Here is a 17,190-nt window from a genome sequence, read left to right on the forward strand (position 1 = left end):
CTCTCCTCTCTCTGCTCCTCCCCCACTCTCTCTCATGCTCTCTCTCTCTCTCAAAATAAATAATAAATAAACTTAAAAAAAGAGAAAGCAACTTTACTTTATCACACCTTAGTTGCAAAACAAACAGGTACACAAAGTTATGCATTAGACATGTTAAAAATATCAAATATAGGGGCGCCTGGGTGGCTCAGTCAGTTGAGCATTGGACTTCGGCTCAGGTAATGATCTCTGTGAGTTCGAGCCCCATGTTGCACTCTGTGCTGACAGCTTAGAGCCTGGATCCTGCTTCGGATTCTGTGTCTCCCTCTCTCTGCCCCTCTCCTGCTTGTTCTTTCTGTCTTTCAAATAAACAAAAATTAAAAAATATGTATCAAATATAATAAACATAATTATGTCAATTCTTAAAATAACAAATTAAGTAATTTGATAGAAGTTACTTAAAATAAATATTAAACCTGATTTGTTCATTTTAGCCACTCTGACTCAGTGTGGCTTTGATTTATATTTCCCTGACGATGAGTGACTTGATGGGGGGGGGGAGGGGAAGTGGGTGATGGGCATGGAGGAGGGTACTTGTTGGGATGAGCACTGGGTGTTGTATGTAAGCCAATCTGACAATAAATTATATTACAAATAAATAAACAAATAAATAAATATTAAACCATCTCTGAAAATGCACTCCATATCTTTATCAGAATAAACAAACACATAGTTTTAGTTAACCTGTACAAACCAAGAATGTGCATTGCTATAGTCCACAAAGGATCATGTTTCAAGTCCATATGGTATTTTATTAAGTTGATAATATAATTCTTTTAACCACTTTCCAAACGTTGCATATTTAAGTTATTTCTAATTTGCTACTAGCACAAACCATGCAGCTATGACCATCTTGAACACATTTTATGGTTTATTGTTTGATTTTGAGTTGTTTCCTTGATATGCAATTCCCCCAAACAGATTTACAAAGTTAGGGCAATGAAATAGTTTTATATTTCTTGTTATATCATGAAAGATAATTCTCCAGAGAGAATTAACCAAAGATGTTATGTCAACTATACTTCAATAACAAAAATTTAAAAAGAAGAAGGAGGAGGAGGAGGAGAATGAACCAGAGGGACTTTCAGCGATGGCAATGTGAAGTGGTCAGTGAATCCTCTCCACAAGAAATAAGTATAAAACTGGTCAAAATAATAAAAAAGTAATCATTCAGCTCTAGAAGTTACCAAATGGGGACAAAAATTAAGAAGTATTTATTTTTCAAAAACTGATGGAGCTGAGGGTCTGAACAGTGAGAGCCTATGGCCTGATCTCCCATCCTCATTCCCGTTCTTACCAGCATGGAGCTGGTCAGAAACCAGCAGTTTCACTGCCAGAGGGGGAAGACTTGTGAGTTGTGCCTTTATAAGCTAAACATGGTGAGTATAGTAGAAAACTGAAAAGGAAAAGTCCTCAGTTTTGCTAGCCTGAGGTTGCAGACCCAGCTGGGGCAAGCAGTGGACCATCAGAAACTTAATGGGAAGATCTAGAAATGAGAGAGTCACAGAAAGACTATGGAAGGACTATATCTCCCCACATTTCCCTGGATGACTGAAAAACTATGCTCCTGCCTGGGGAGGCCAAACTGAGACTGGCAAAACCAGGAAAGACTGGAAAACTAGCTGCAACTTTGACTGCTTCTCAACCTATACACAGATCCACTGGCAAACGGTCGAGCCTTATGGGCCACATAGGCACAAGGGCAAACTCCTTAGAAGCTAGGCTAAAAGTTAAAAATAAGAATAAAAAACTGAGTAGAGACCTCAGAATCCACAACCACAGAGGAGACAGATTCCAAAGTTCAAATCCAGGAAATTTACTAAAACAAACAAAAACATGGAAACATATATCAGAATCAGGAGTTGCCACACTATATTATCTAAATTGTCTGGTTTTCAACCCAAAATTACAAGACATGCAAGGAAACAGGAAACTGGGGCACCTGGGGGGCTCAGTCGATTAGGTGTCCGACTCTTGGTTTCAGCTCAGGTCATGATCTCATGGTTTCGTAGGTTCGAGCCCCACATTGGGCTCCAAGCTGACAGTCCGGAGCCTGCTTGGGATTCTCTGTATCCCTCTCTCTGCCCCTCCCCCCACTTGCACTGTCTCTATCTCTCTCAAAATAAATAAACTTAAAAAATATAAAAAAAGGAAACTGACCCATGCTCTGGAAAAAAAAGCAATCAAAAGAAATGGACTCTGAGTGGGCCTGCACTGAGTTTAGCAGACAAAGACTTCAAAGCACTAGTATAATAAATATGTTCAAAGAATTAAATAAAAATACAATGTCAGTGACTTAAGAGAAATATGATGGCAATGACTTTCAAAATAGGGAATATCAACAAAAACATACAAACATTTCAAAAATGAAAATTCTATAGTTAAAATGTACAATAACAGAAATAAAAAATTTACTCTATGGGCTCAATAGCAGATTTGAGATGGCAGAAGAAAGTATCAGTGAACATGAAGATAGATCAGTAGAAATTATCCAAACTGAAGAACAGAGAGGAAAAGGTAGAAGAAAAAAGAACAGAGCCTCAGAAACCGGGTGGGGGGGGGGGGAGAAAGGGGAATGTAAAGTATACTAATTAATGTGTAGTGGGAGTCCCATAGAGATGGGAGAGAAAGAGAAGAGCAGAAAAAAATTTGAAGAAATAATGGCTCCCAAATTTGATGAAAAACTTTAATCAACAGATCTAGAAGGAATAAATCCACTGGAATTTCTTTCAGCAATGTGTTCATATACCTGAGAACCACAGACCTATTTTATTTAATTTTTTGATGGCTTAATAGATGTACAATGATATTTTGAAGGTGGTTTAATTTGTATTTATTGAATTAATACGATGGCCTAGTTTATAACAGATACTAACAGCTAGCAGCATATACCTTGTATAGTGGTTCAGAACACAAGTTCTAAAGTGAAAGGACCTGTGTTCAAATTCTGGCTGTCTCATATCCTGAGCAAATGTTTAACTTCTCTATGCCTTTGTAAAATGACAATAACAATGCCTAAGTCTGAGCTTAGATGAGATAATCTGTTAGGTGCTTATCTCAGTGCCAAGAACATGGGACATGTTTGAAAAACGCTGGCTATTTTTAACTACTAACAATATTTTACACTTAACAATAAAAGTTAGTTTGTTGAATGAGCAATGAATGAATCTGGGCATTGATTTTTCAAATGTAAACTCCATATTCATCTGCATGCTGCTTTTTAGTAGAATCTGGATTTTGACCTTCCTATTTTTAAAAATAATATGCATTGGAAGGTATGCTTTTATCGGCCGTGCTTGTCAGAATAATTGTTTCCTTCTGTGACACTGTGTTGTACAAATGTTTTTTATTTCTATTTAATCAGATCCTTTTTGTCTTTGATGATAGTCTTCAATAGTCAGAAATATCTCTCTTGCACAGCTGTTATAAATAAGGAATTCATGGCTATATAAGGTAAAGAATACAGCCCAAGTTAATCTTTTTGATCCATTTGATTTCAACAATGTTTACTCAATAGTGATTTGATTCTTATTATTGTATGACATCTGGTTTGTCACAGATTAGGTTCTTATCATAGTGTAATTCTTTCTATTCTACTTTACTGATCAATGTTTCATTTTTTTGAAGTTAATATTTGCTCAATTGTGCATCAATTTAGCCTTTACTGAGTGTTTGCTGCATGCTGTGTACTGTGTGGGAATACTGTGATAAATATAAGGTGGAAAGACATGGCTTGTGACTAAAGGAAGCCCACAGTCTAGGGGCAAAGGAATAAAACTACTATTTCTTTTCCTCAAGACAGACAGACACATGGGCCTGAAGACAAATGTGTAAAAAATTCGATATAAATGTATAAAACAATGTGTTAATTCTTTATCCTGCTAGCATAAATCAAATGTTATGCTTGCACAGGAGAGGAAATCAGGAAAGCCTTCTCAGAGGGAGTGTAAATGCGTATGAAAAGTTGGATGGATTTTAAACTATACATTGGAGTTTTCCAGATGGAGAAGCGGGAGGTGAAGCAGCTGTGAAGACAGAGCAGCATATGCAAAGGCGGGAAGGGATGAAGAACAAGATGTGTTTAGGGCATTCATTTAGGTCTAACTGGAACATCCAGAGTATGGGCCGTCATGAGGAAAACGGCCAAAAATGTAGTACAGAGCAGGATTGTAAAGAACCTTGCAAATCCCACCAAGGATCTTGGACTTTAGATGGAAGAGATTTGATTCTAGTGAAGGTTTTTAAGTAAGAGAGACATGATAAGAGTTTTATTTTAGAAAATCATTCAGTGGACAATGGGAAGGAGAAACAGGATGTGGGAGAATCTGGAGGCAGGACACTGGTTTGCAGACTTAACAAGAGTCTGGGTGCTGTATAGGAAGGGTCTGCACCAAGGTACAGGCAGCAAGGATGAAGGACAGGGAGTGGTCAACAGCTATGACCTTTCTATGATTGGGCAACTGGGCAGCAAGCACCTCATTGACTAAAGATTGCAAACTGACTGCACATTTCTCCTGGAAACCCACTGAGAAAACAGAAAAGGAATTAGATAGGCATAAACCCACAAGCATAAGGAGAATGAGGGAAGAAAGATAAAAACAGGTCTTGGAAGATGGAAAGGTGACAGGGGAATGGTAACAGAGTGAGCAGAGCAGAGAAGGATGAATTATAGGCCCTACAGACAGGGTACCAGCAAGGAGCATTCCAGTGCACCCTGGCAGGCCCCAGCAAAGTTCAAGACTAGGCAGTGCCATGTCCCTGGGAAGTGGTAAGGTAAAGGCATTTGGTTCCAAGACTGTATCTGAAATAGCTGGAAATCAAGATCCTTTCTTCTCCCCACACAGCTAGGTAATAACTCCTTTGCCTGACCCCTTTCCTCTGAAGAAATAAAACCAGTGAGTGCCTGGACTTGGGACACCAGGCACAGCAAGAATGGGTAAATAGAGCTAGAAACTGGGGAATTGAATTTAAGTCTGTATCCTAAACAATGAGACACCCTAACTCCCCTACTTCCCCCTGCTCCCTGAATGCATGCAGCCATCTGGGTAAGACAAGAGATTAAAGGAGTCTCCTCTGGAGGAACTAAAGAGTCCAGAGGTTTTGAAAACCTCTAGATAGTCACTTTTTGGGATCCTCCTGTGCAAAAGCTAGCCTACAACCTAATCATTATATAGTGAGGTGCCCTAATCAACAGGCCCTGACCAGTATACAGGTCTTCTAAACAACTTTTTAGTACTTCACTTCTAAGTAGGAAAAGAAATCAAAAGTTCAACAGACATTTTAGTAAAGCCTCTGAGAGAGAGAGAGAGAGAGAGAGAGAGACTAAGCCAAAGAGAAAAAGATCTAGAGAACACAAGTCAATAAAAAGAGCAGAAAAAGACTTTAAAGGGAGAATAAGTAATATTACCAGAGAGATAAGATAAGCCATTGTATCCATAAAACAAGAATGAGATGACGTTCAAATAAAAAAAAAAAAAAGATAAGGAAAAATTGGGTTAAACCAAAAGCTCTTAGAAATTAAAACCATGATAATTGTGGCACTGACTGATTGTCATTACCCAATCTCTCCCTTCTTTCTTAGGAAAAAAATCCACACCATTTCATATGAAGCAGCAAAATGATCAGGTAAAAATATATTTCCTAGCCTTCCCTCTGAGAGTAGCTGGAAAGGCTAGCAAATTAAGTTCAAGGCTATACAGCTAGGAACAACACTCAATATTGTATGTCAGAGCAGTCTAGGAGGGGACACTCCTGCAGCAGGCACCAAGGTCTAGACGCTGAATCCTGCCCACTGACTCTGAAAGCGCTGGACACTGGAGCCAGGAATGCAGCCATCCTGCTGCTACCATTAGGCTTTTAGAGAGTTCCTAGAAGTCACCACTTCTTCAGGTTTCCAGTTCCCAGTTCCAGGTATAAGGAGGGCTCATCTGATTGGCAGAGCCTCAGCCTCATGCCTGAACTCTTGGATATAGGAGAGGCTGGAAAACTGTGTATCTGACATCTTCAGTTTTGAGTGTGAAAGGCTTGCTTTTCCTCTCACCAAGACTTGTAACACCGGAAATTCTTCAAACATAGAGAGGTCATTCAACGCTGGGTAGGCAAAAAAAAAAAAAAAAAAAAAAAAAAAAATCCACTGTAATATTGTATCCAGAAAATCTTTGTTCCCTGGATCTGACATAGAGTGTGATAAAGAGAATTCCAGGAGTTTTATAGCAGGCTTAGAGAACAGATAGTCTAGAATGGAACAGGATGACAGCCATTAGACAAAGACAAAAAAAGAAATGAATATGTTAGATTTCTGAAGAATTCAAGCATTTGGAAAATAACATTAAGAGGCATTTGACATATCTGCCAGAGTATTTAGAGAAAAATGATGACAGAAAACCAAGCAAATAAAAAGTAAGGCAATTATTAACTCCAGGAAACAGAAAAGTTGTACAAAAAAGGAAATGTAATCATAGTGTATGCAATATGGCTCAGAGTTAAGCAATATTTACTTAATCATAATAATATGAATACTAGCTATTAAGTTAATCAAAACTGTGATATAAGTACACTGGGGATATTGGATGAGAAGTCAGAGTGGCATAAATGTGTTAAAACTTCATTTACCATAGAAAGTCAAATGAGGATATCTGAAACTGACATATCAAAAAATAGAAATACAAATATATTATTTAGTCACATGAAGGTTAATAAAAGAAGCAACTTTTTGGTTGAAAGTGGGATTTTCTGGGAGTGGGACTAGGGTACAAGGGATGGTATGGAAGAGTGAGAACTACTATTTCTGATTATGTTACTTTTAAGTCTACTTGGCATATTAAACTGTACACTTATTATTTTGATAAAAATAAAATAATTCTTAAAATTTAATAATGCTCCTATCATTAAAAATCTCCCACCAATTCAGAGGTAAAGAAGGAAAAGCAAGTGTATGGAAGAATGTAAAGCATTTGTTTTTAGACATCTCTTTCTACATCTGTCTGTCTTCTCCTCTTTGCTCACATTTGTCTATACAGATCTCAAAAGGCAGGATAATGTAAAGAAAAGTAATGAACTTCAAATACAGGCAATGGACCTGGGTGTGACATCTGGCTGTGCAAAGTATGAGCTCTGAGACTTCTCTGTGACCTCACTGGGGCCCAGTGTCTTCATTTGTAAAATGGAAAAATATAATATCTATTTTATTACATGAAATAACATATGGAAAACACCTAGAATGTGGAAGACTCAAAATTATAAGTTCTTTCTTTCTCTCAGAATTTCTCATGCCCTGTAAGCCTCTCTCTGAGAATCTCCCTGCGTGTTATCATGTTTGTAGATTTGAGAGAGTAAAGCAAAGATGTGCTCCTTTGGCCATCTTTCTTCCACCCCCTCTTGCCTGGTTTGGGAGATTTTTCTTTTGTCTTTTGTCCACAGACAAAACCTCCTAAGGCAGACAGTTTGTTACATTTCCACTTCTTTTGAAAGGAAAAATTGGTCTCGTTTGTGTTGGTATTGAAGTACATTTATTTTGAGAGGGAGAGAGAGCACATGAGCGAGTGAGGGACAGACAGTGAAGGAGAGAGAGAATCCCAAGCAGGCTCCATATTCAGCACAGACCCCAACGTGGGGCTTGATCCCACAACCATGAGATCATGACCATGAGATCACGAGATCATGACCTGAGCTGAAATCAAGAGTCAGACACTCAACCAACTAAGGCATGCAGGTGCCCTTCATGTTTATATTATATCTCAGCTGAGTTTTGAGTAAAATGAAATAATGTTCAATTATTAGCCATGGCTCCAAGATCTACCATACAAGAGTAAACAGAAATTTCTGTTTAAAATCACTATAACAGAGTAGAGTTACAAATTCAGCTGATACTTGAATATAACTTTAAAAAATAAATATCGCACAAAATTAACAAGGATTTTAAACCCAGCTATAAAGTAAACTGGCTGAGGACTTGAAAAGGGGTTTTGATAACTGGGTAGGTGAGGTCACCCCAAATTAGGAGGCCCTAATGTGATTCCAAAGCACTCACCTTCTCCACTTGGGCCAGGCTGGTAACTTGGCTCAGGGACAAGTTGTTCTCCACATGTTCCTCTAGACCAAACTCTTTCACTCCTGGCACTCTGTTTGTTCCAGTAGTCTTCCTGCCCCTCCCATGAGGCAGTAGGCAATCTGTCAGAGCCCTCAGCAGATAAGGAAGCTGGGGATTTGAGGTCCAAAAGGAAGCTCTCTTGTAAGGTTGACTTTGTGGCCTTCTTGCTTTTCCCCTTCTTACTTTCTGGGATCCCGTCACTGTCTCCTTGCCTCGGTTGGCTATTCTCAAGCTTCCTGGTTAGCTGGAGGAGTTGATCCATGTCTTTGGTGAATTCTAGCAGAGTCCCCTCAGAGAGGTTTCGGGCAGTGCCCTCAGAGCCATAGCTGGGAGCCTTCTGCAAGAGCAGGTGCTCAGAGCAGTGGAGAGCTCCTGTGCCCTCCCTGTGCACTGACTCAGGCACCTGGGGAAGGCTGCAGGGACCCATGGACAGAGAGAAGTAAGAGTAGTCCACTGCAATGTATGTCAGCATGAAATTGATGGTGACAATGGGGGCTAGAACATTCACCTGGCCCACAAGGACAAAGGCCATGGTCACTAAGCTGGTCAGGAAGATGGCAGCTATAGGTGTTTTATTTGGCCCTTTCTGCAGAAAGAAAAATAACATGCAAGACTATGAAATTTCAGAAGAAAATCACATTATATGATAGAAACACAATTCATAATGGTTCAACCACTTGTACCACGTTCTACCAATCAGTAAATAACTGATTGTCTATAAACTTGGGATAATAATATCCAACTCAATCCCACGGGGTTATTGTGAGAACAGAGCTAATGCACATAAAATGCTTGACACAGCATTGACACACAGTAGGTCAATACACCATGGGTATTGGTTGTATTCAGAACTATTAATATGGAGTATGGCTATATAGAACTTGGACTTCCCAAATATTTCTCCTTTGGCTTTTATTGGGGGGTTTGGGGAGTTTTGTTTTGTTTTTTGTTTTGTTATTTTTTTTTAGAGAAAGAGAGTGAGTGGGGAGAGGGGTAGTGGGGTGGGGGGATCTTAAGCAGACTCCACACTGAGCATGGAGTCCCTCTCCAATATGGGGCTCAATGTTATGATCATTGCCTGAGCTGAAATCAAGAGTCAGACACTCAAGTGACTGAGCTACCCAGGCAACCCTCTTTGGATTTTAACATCAGTCTTAGAAATCAAAGTGGTGCAAAGTTCCCAGGCTATAATGGAGAAAATGACCTGAAGGGAGTGGCAGACCCTGAAAGATACAACAGAATCTCTTGTGGCTGTGGTGAAGAAATTCTGAAACTAAACCTACACATGCTCACACACACACTTATTTTATACATATCTGTTATTAATGGAGGTGGGTATGGTGACCTTCAGGAGAACAGGAGTAGAAAATATGCGCTAACTCCATATAATTTGTCACTCCACAGAAGCTGTTCATCACACAGTCACTGACATGGTTCTTCAGCCAAAAGCACTGGACACTTCTTGGTCCCCATCTTCCTTGCCCTAAGAACTATATTTGACCCAGCTGATCACTTCCTGTTCTTTGAAAGACTTCCTTTGCCTACCTTCTCCTGACTTGCCTCCCTCATTGTCTGCTCCTTCTTAGTCTCTGTAGCTAACTCCTCTACATCTCTGAAATATTTATTTATTTATTTATTTATTTATTTATTAGGTTTATTTATTTGGGGAGAGAAAGCGTGAGTGGGGGAGGGGCAAGGAGAGAGAGGGAATCCCAAGGAGGCTCTGGGCTGTCAGCACAGAGCCTGATGTGGGGCTTGAACCCACAAACCATGAGATCATGACCTGAACCAAAGCTCAATGCTTAACCAACTGAGCCACCCAGGCACCTCTCTCTGACATCTACATTTAAAGTAGCCCAGAGCTCTATCCTCAGACCCTTTCTTTTCTCTATCTATACTCCTTTCCTAGGTGATTTCAACCAGAATCCTAAATTTATTTTTTTTTAATTTTTTTAATTTTTATTTTTGAGAGACAGAGTGTGAGTAGGGGAGGAGCAGAGACAGAGGGAGATACAGAATCCAAAGGAGGCTCCAGGCTCTGAGCTGTCAGCACAGAGCCCAACGTGGGGCTCAAACCCACACACTGTGAGATCATGACCTGAGCCGAAGTCAGATGCTTAACCCACTGAGCCACCCAGGTACCCAGAATCCTAAATTTAAATACTAGCTTTGTGCTCTTAACTCCCATATTTGAATCTCCAGCCTGAAATGTCCCCCTGCAATCCAGACTTAAATATTCAACTGTCTACTCAACATTTCCAGTTGATGTCTAAAAGGATCTCAAATGTCCCAAACCAAACTGCTGACCCCCTAATCTCCCACCATCAAATCTACTCCTTTTGTAGTCTCTGTCTCAGAAAACAGCTGCTCAATCCAGCAAAATTCTTCATGTCTCTTCTCATTCTCTCATTCTGTCAGCTTCACCCTCAGATATACACAGGATCTATACACTGGTCCCACCTCCTTTACAGCCAGCAGTCTGCAAGGGGAGGGGCAGACACATAAGCCATTTCCAGACCTGACCTGTGAATCTCCCACATGTGTTCTTTCAGGTGCATTTCCCTTTTCTGATGGTCAGAATAGAGTGCAGCCTTCAAAGTCACAGGATGAAGACAGCAAAGTCATCAGCCCGAATCTCAGAGGGCCAAAGCCCCTGTTGACCTGAAACACCTGCCCAAGAGCTTTAGTGTAAAATTCTGGGGGGAAAAATAAGAAGTAAAAGTATGCTTTTACTGCCTTTGACAATTACATTTTTGGGTAAATTTGCTACAGCTATTTAGCATACTCTAACAATAAAACTACTAAGAATAAAGTAAGTACTTAGAAACTAAAGAGAATGTAAAAGGAGGGTGCTAGGTGGGCTGAAGGAAATGCTAATGGTCCAGGCCAAGATTTTGATGAGGGCAGGTTGTAAAGTGTTTTAAGGGTGGAATATGAACTTCTCCTACCAAAAGACACCATAAAGAAATGAAAAAAAAAAAAACAAGCCACAGAATGGGAAAAGATATTTGTAACACATTTAACTGATGAAGAGAAATCCAAAATATCAAAGAATCTTTACAAAATAATTAGAAGTCAGACAACCCACTAAAAAAGGAAGTGAGCAAAAGAATGTCTATTAAGCATATGAAAGGTACCCAACTTCATTAAGTAATCAAGGAAATGCAAATTGAAACCATAGGAAGATCCCATTAAACACCCACCAGATTGGCAAGAATTAAAAAGTCTGATAGTGTCAAGCATTGGCACAAACACAGAGGGATAGGAATGCTTATCCACTGCTGATAGGGGTCAATTAGTACAAGTACTTTGGGAAAAGAGTTTGTCGTCTAGTAAGTGAAAATAGACATACCTTATAGCTTAGCAATTCCAATAACAGGTATATAGTCTGGAAGACCTTTAAATGTGAACCTTTCTACTAATATAAGAATGCTTATTGTACTGTCTGTAACAGTCCCAAATTGGAAACAACCCAAATGTCCATCAACAGCAGAATGGATAAATAAATTCTAGCAAGTGAGGAAATGCTATATAGGGATGATAATAAACAAGCTGCTGCTTCAAGCAAAAATGTAGACAAATCTCATAAACATAATGTTGAGGGAAAGAGGCATGCCACATTTATACAAAGTTTAAAAACAGGCAAAATTAAACAATTTTGTTTAGAGATGCATATGTAGGAAGCAAACCAGGGGTCAGCAAACTATGGCTCATGGGCCATCTGGCCACCATCTGTTTATGTATGCCCATGAGCTAAGAACGGTTTTACACTTTTAAACAGTTGGGGGGAAAAAAAATCAAAAGAAGAGGAAGATTTCATGACACACAAAAATTACATGAAATTCGAATTTCAGTGTCCATAAAAAAGTTTGACTAGAAAACAGCTACACCTATCCCCCAATAGACATGTCTGTGTCTGTGGCTACTTTTGAGCTACAATTGCAGAGTTGAGTAGTTGTGACAGAGACCATAGGGCCTGCAAAGTCTAAAGTATTTACTATTTGGCCCTTCTCAGAAGTTTGCTGACTCCTGAGTAAAGCCTTGAAGAAAGCAAGGAAATTATTATCACAGAAGACTACAGGTACAGAGAGGGATGGGGCTCTGACCAGAGAAGGCATGTGGAGGCTGGAACATTCATTTCAGTTATTCTTCAAAACTTCATATTGGGGTGCCTGGGTGGCTCAGTCAGTTAAGTGTCCAACTTCAGCTCAGGTCATGATCTCATGGTTCATGGGTTGAAGCCCCAAGTCGGGCTCTGTGCTGACAGCTCAGAGCTTGGAGCCTGCTTCAGATTTTGTGTCTCTGTCTCTCTCTGCCCTTCCCCCACTTGCACTCTGTCTCTCTCAAAAATAAACATACAAAATTTAAAAAAAAAAACCTGTTCATATTGGTTTTATGCTCTTTTCTATATGTTGAATAGCTCTCAAAATTTTTTTAAAGTTTATTCTCTCCCCCCATTAAAAAAGAAAATGTGCTAATAAAATTTAATCATATGTAAAGAAGCTTTGGGGAGAAAAAAAACTTCAAAGTTAAAAGGCAAGTGACAAACTAGAGAAAACATTTGTAATATATATCACAAGGAGTTAACTTCCCCAACAAAAGAAGAGCTTCTAGCAATTGAGAAGAAAAAGACCAACAATCACAGGATACATATATGACTCTAAGAGGAAACGATCTCCAACCTCATTCATATAAGAGTAGTGCAAATCACAGGGGCGCCTGGGTGGCTCAATTAAGTGTCTGACTTCAGCTCAGCTCATGATCTCACAGTTTGTGAGTTTGAGCCTCACATCGGGCTCTCTGCTGTCAGCCTAGAGCCCATTTTGGATCTTCTGTCCCCCTCTCTCTCTGTCCCTCTGCCTCCCAAAATGAACATTTAAAAAAAAGAGAGAGAGTAATGCAAATCACAAGGATCCTGAGATGCCATTTCTCACTATACAACTAGCAAAAAGTCACATTTGACAATGAACTGTGATTGCTAATAATGTGGTACCTGGGACCAGAGTGCAAATGGCAGTCCTCACACACGATGTCCAAATATGTATAAGTATAAACCAAGCTAACAAACAGTTAAAGCAAATATGTTCCATCTTCCTTCCTTTGCAAACACACCTTTAGGACAATGGGGAAGACCAGGTTCAGGTTTAGAATCGCTGTTCTCCTCAGGGTTCTTCAGTAGAGGATGGCCACATACAGCCGCCAGCTCCTAGCCCACCTCCTACCCTTCCCAGACCATACTGTGGGGGCCTTACACCTACATCTGGACTCCTGCCCATACCCAGGGCCTAAAAGGACAGGCCCAGGGAAGGGGCCCTCGCAGACCCTGGATGTGGGTTGTGGGACATCCGGGCAGAGAATTCCAGGCAAGAGTGCAAATGGTCCAGTGCAGCACATGTACACCATCCAGAAGAGGGGTCTGGGATCCAGTGGGCATGTCCCCTTGATCTCATGAACTCCTTATCAAGGACCAGAACCCAGAACAGAGTCTATAAAGCAGGGTCTTTTGGCCTGAATCTAAGAGTGATGCTGACTGTCAGGAAGCAGGAACTGTTATACATTCCTGGTAGAAATACAAAAATCATACAAATTCTATGAAAGGTGTCTTGACAATATCTATTAAAATTAAAAATACATTTTGTTGCAGCAAACCTACTTATGAAACTATATCCTACAGATATACCTGCACATTAAATAATTACATACACATACACAACATTATTCCTTGTAGCAATGTTTACTGAAAGCCACACATGGATCAATCCATAGGAAACTGGATAAAAACTATGGTCTATCCACCCAATGGAAAGAGAATGAAAAAGTTTTCTTGACATACATATGAAAAGTTGGACTTCCAAGTTATATTAAATGAAGAAAAGCAAGGTATAGAATCACATGTTAGAACACTGTAGTTGTATAAAAAAATAGAGAGGATTCATAAAAAAACTAATAAAAACAGCAACTGACAGGGCATGGGTGCTGGTGAAGAAAGAGATAATAAAGGAGTCATGATAGGAGCAAAAATTCTCAATGTATACCTTTTATATCTTTCTTAGTTTTGAGCCCTGTGTATACATTACCTAATAAAAATACATGAAATTAAAGTAAAAGAAAAGGCATATACCACATAGAAGGTACAGAGATGAGAGTCAGTGCTCCCACCCAGCCCATGCTGGCTGATGGGTCAGAAGTGGAGGATGGTAAGGGAGGGCTGGTGACCCTACCCGAGAGGGGTCTGGGGTGGGAAGGGGTTGGGGGAGGGTCTCTGTGGTGCTCCAATAAGACAGAAATGAACTCTTTCTCAGTAAACCACATTAGTGGGAAGTGGGGTTCTCTCTCTCTAACTCTCTCTCTCTATTTCTCTTTTGTCACCGCTTAGGTTTTAGGAATGTCTCATTCTATCATTTCGTGACTCAACCAAGCTATATTCTATTGGTGAGAGTTTGAGCCATGAAGACTGACAGGAGGCCCAGAGGCCTGAGGTATGAGAAATCATCATACAGCAACCCCAAAGGAAAGGCAAAAATCAAGGGCAGAGTTTGAGCTGCAAGGTCCAGCTCCCCTCCTCACCAAGAGATTTTTTTCTTCTATGCTGAACTGAGAGGATCCCAAATTTATTTTTATTAAAGGATGTGACACTCCCTTTCCCTGTTGCTCAGGGTCCAAGATGCCATTCTGTCAGTTAGCTAACCCAGTGCCAAGGGGTTCTGGTGGCTATGACATTGACAGATGGTTTGTCCAACTGGCTCCGCCCTAAGGCTGCCAGAGGACAGGAGAGAACAACTCTGCATTCTCATTTCTCCCACTCTGGAGAACTTGACCACTGGCTCTAATCGGAGAGACTTAAGCAATTTATTGGCTGATAATCTGGTTCACAGCAAAATGTACATTTCTCAAAAAAAGGATCACTCACCCCTTTCCCCAGACAGGCCAGTGTGGGAATCACTTTCTCCTGGGCAATGCACTGCAGGATCCGGGGGGCTCCATAGAGTCCTCCCATACAGGAGGCCAGAGATGAGATGTATAAGCCCAAAAGGAACAGGAAGCCCACCAGGGACACCTATATAAGGAAGTAATTTCATTACCCAATGCCAGAATATGCCTGTCCCTCTCTGTTCCCTAGCACCATCTGCACCCCATCGATCATTAGTCCTCTAGATTCAGCCTCTCGGATATATTTCCAATATTCCCAACTCCATCCCATTTCATTCATACCGCCACTATTTCAGTTTGGCTCACCATCACCTCTTGTATGGACAACATAGAGGTTCTCAAATTGAGCGTGCATCAGTCTCAGCTAGAGGGCTTGTTAAAATATGGATTTTTGATCCCCACCTGAGAGTTTCTGATTAAGCAGTTCTAGGGAAGAGCCCAAGAATTTGGATTTCTAAAAAGTTCCCAGTTGATGCTGATGCTGAGGGTCTGGGGACCACACTTTGAGAACCACTGGCCAACTGGCCTCCTGCCTCTACGTTCTGTCCACTCTGAATTATCCCCAAGCCTCTGCCAGAGTGACGTCTCTAAACTCAAACTCGATCATAATGTCACTGCCATAAAAATATCAATGGCTTCCCAACACCCTGACATTCTCGGCCCCTTCCTGGTCTGTGACCTTTGTAGCCCCATACCCCACACACTCAGAGTCTTTGAGTCTTTGTCAGAATGTTTCCCTGCCAGCTAACACCCTCTGTCCACTCCTAATCTACTCATTGTCTGTCTGTTAAACCCAGTTGTGCTTCAAGACTCAGCACAAACCTCCTTTCCTCCATGAGGCCTTCCCCAAGCCCCTCACAGCAGCGGCTGCTCCTCAGGACCCCGTAGCACCTCAGTGTAAGGTGAGTAACACCCTCCCACACAAGTGGTCCCAGAGGCCTCATTTCTGCAGGGCCCCTATCTTGTTCATCCTAGTATCGGTGCCAACACAGAGCTTCGAACGCTGAAGGAATGAATGAGCTCCATGACCCACGTGGCCCACAAATCACCAACAGATAGACTAAGAGAGGGCACAGTTGTTCTGCTGGATGTTGACTCGCAAAGATCAGTGCTACTGGCCATGCAGCTGTGTCACAGGCTGTCAGGAACTGTCCCCCCACTCCCCATCCCTGCCCTGAGCTGGACCTCATCTGTACCCAGCGGGAAGTCTGTTTTCTGATTATTTGAGATGCCCATCTCCATTCTACTTTACCATAGGCACGGTGGCCAGAACTGTATGTTCCAAATGCTCATTTGTCCAAAGATCACAGATGGGGTCATCTTAATTTGCATGGTTTTGTCACACCCTTCATGATGAAGATTCTCCACCTCACTTTTTATGTCCTTGCCTTGTCAGTTCACTGGGTCAGTGGCATCAAGCTACATGGAATACTAGTCCGTGGCTAGACCTCTTTCCTGGCTCATAAATTATCACAGGAAACCTGCATCAGCCAGGATTCCTGATTAGAAACAAAATACTTTTAAAAGAATATATTTGTAGGACACTGGAGGTTCACAGAATCATCACGAAGCTGAAAGATCATGCTCAGAAAGGGCAAGACCGAAGCCTGGAGGCACAAGCTGGACTCTGGAATGGGAACAGTTTGACCAGGATGCTACCAGCACCCTGTTTCCCTGCAGATGAATTCCCACTATCCCTTCACTGTTGTCCCATTCATTACACTTGGAGCATCTGATGGGTCTAAGCTAGGTCACATGCCCTACTTAGGCCACAAAGGGGCAGGCAAGAGAGCGTCTTGTCCTTCGGGCTTCTGTATTATTAATATTAAGTGGGGCTCATCACTCCCTCCAAGATCACATATAGGTGGAATAACCCCCAAATGGTCAGGGATGCCAGGGGCCTGATGAACATGACTCAGGTCCACTGCAGAGCCTAACCTGAACTTCATTTCAGTGTGGATTACTTTTCCCTAAATATGTTACCTCATCTTATCCCCAGAATCTCTCATGTCTATTTTCTTCATTATCACAGGTGTCTATGTCTATTCTACCCCCGCTCTTCTTATCATTTTATAACTAGAAGAAATTAATATCATCTAATGTTTATCCCTTTTTTTTAAGTTTATTTATTT

General features: G+C 40.9%; 1 protein-coding gene across 1 annotated transcript in view; it reads right to left on the reverse strand.

Moving 5' to 3' along the window:
- The window catches only part of SLC12A8 (solute carrier family 12 member 8), a 144,349-nt gene that overhangs the window by 16,677 nt on the left and 110,482 nt on the right, over nucleotides 1–17,190 (reverse strand). The window contains exons 9-10 of the mRNA XM_042956675.1: nucleotides 15,039–15,185; nucleotides 8,069–8,714 (exon numbers count right to left, since the gene is read on the reverse strand). Of these exons, the coding sequence (XP_042812609.1) occupies nucleotides 8,069–8,714; nucleotides 15,039–15,185 (793 nt within the window). The remainder of the gene's footprint in view (nucleotides 1–8,068; nucleotides 8,715–15,038; nucleotides 15,186–17,190) is intronic.

This window comes from Panthera tigris, chromosome C2, assembly GCF_018350195.1.
Source record: "Panthera tigris isolate Pti1 chromosome C2, P.tigris_Pti1_mat1.1, whole genome shotgun sequence".
In the NCBI taxonomy this organism is placed as follows: domain Eukaryota; kingdom Metazoa; phylum Chordata; class Mammalia; order Carnivora; family Felidae; genus Panthera; species Panthera tigris.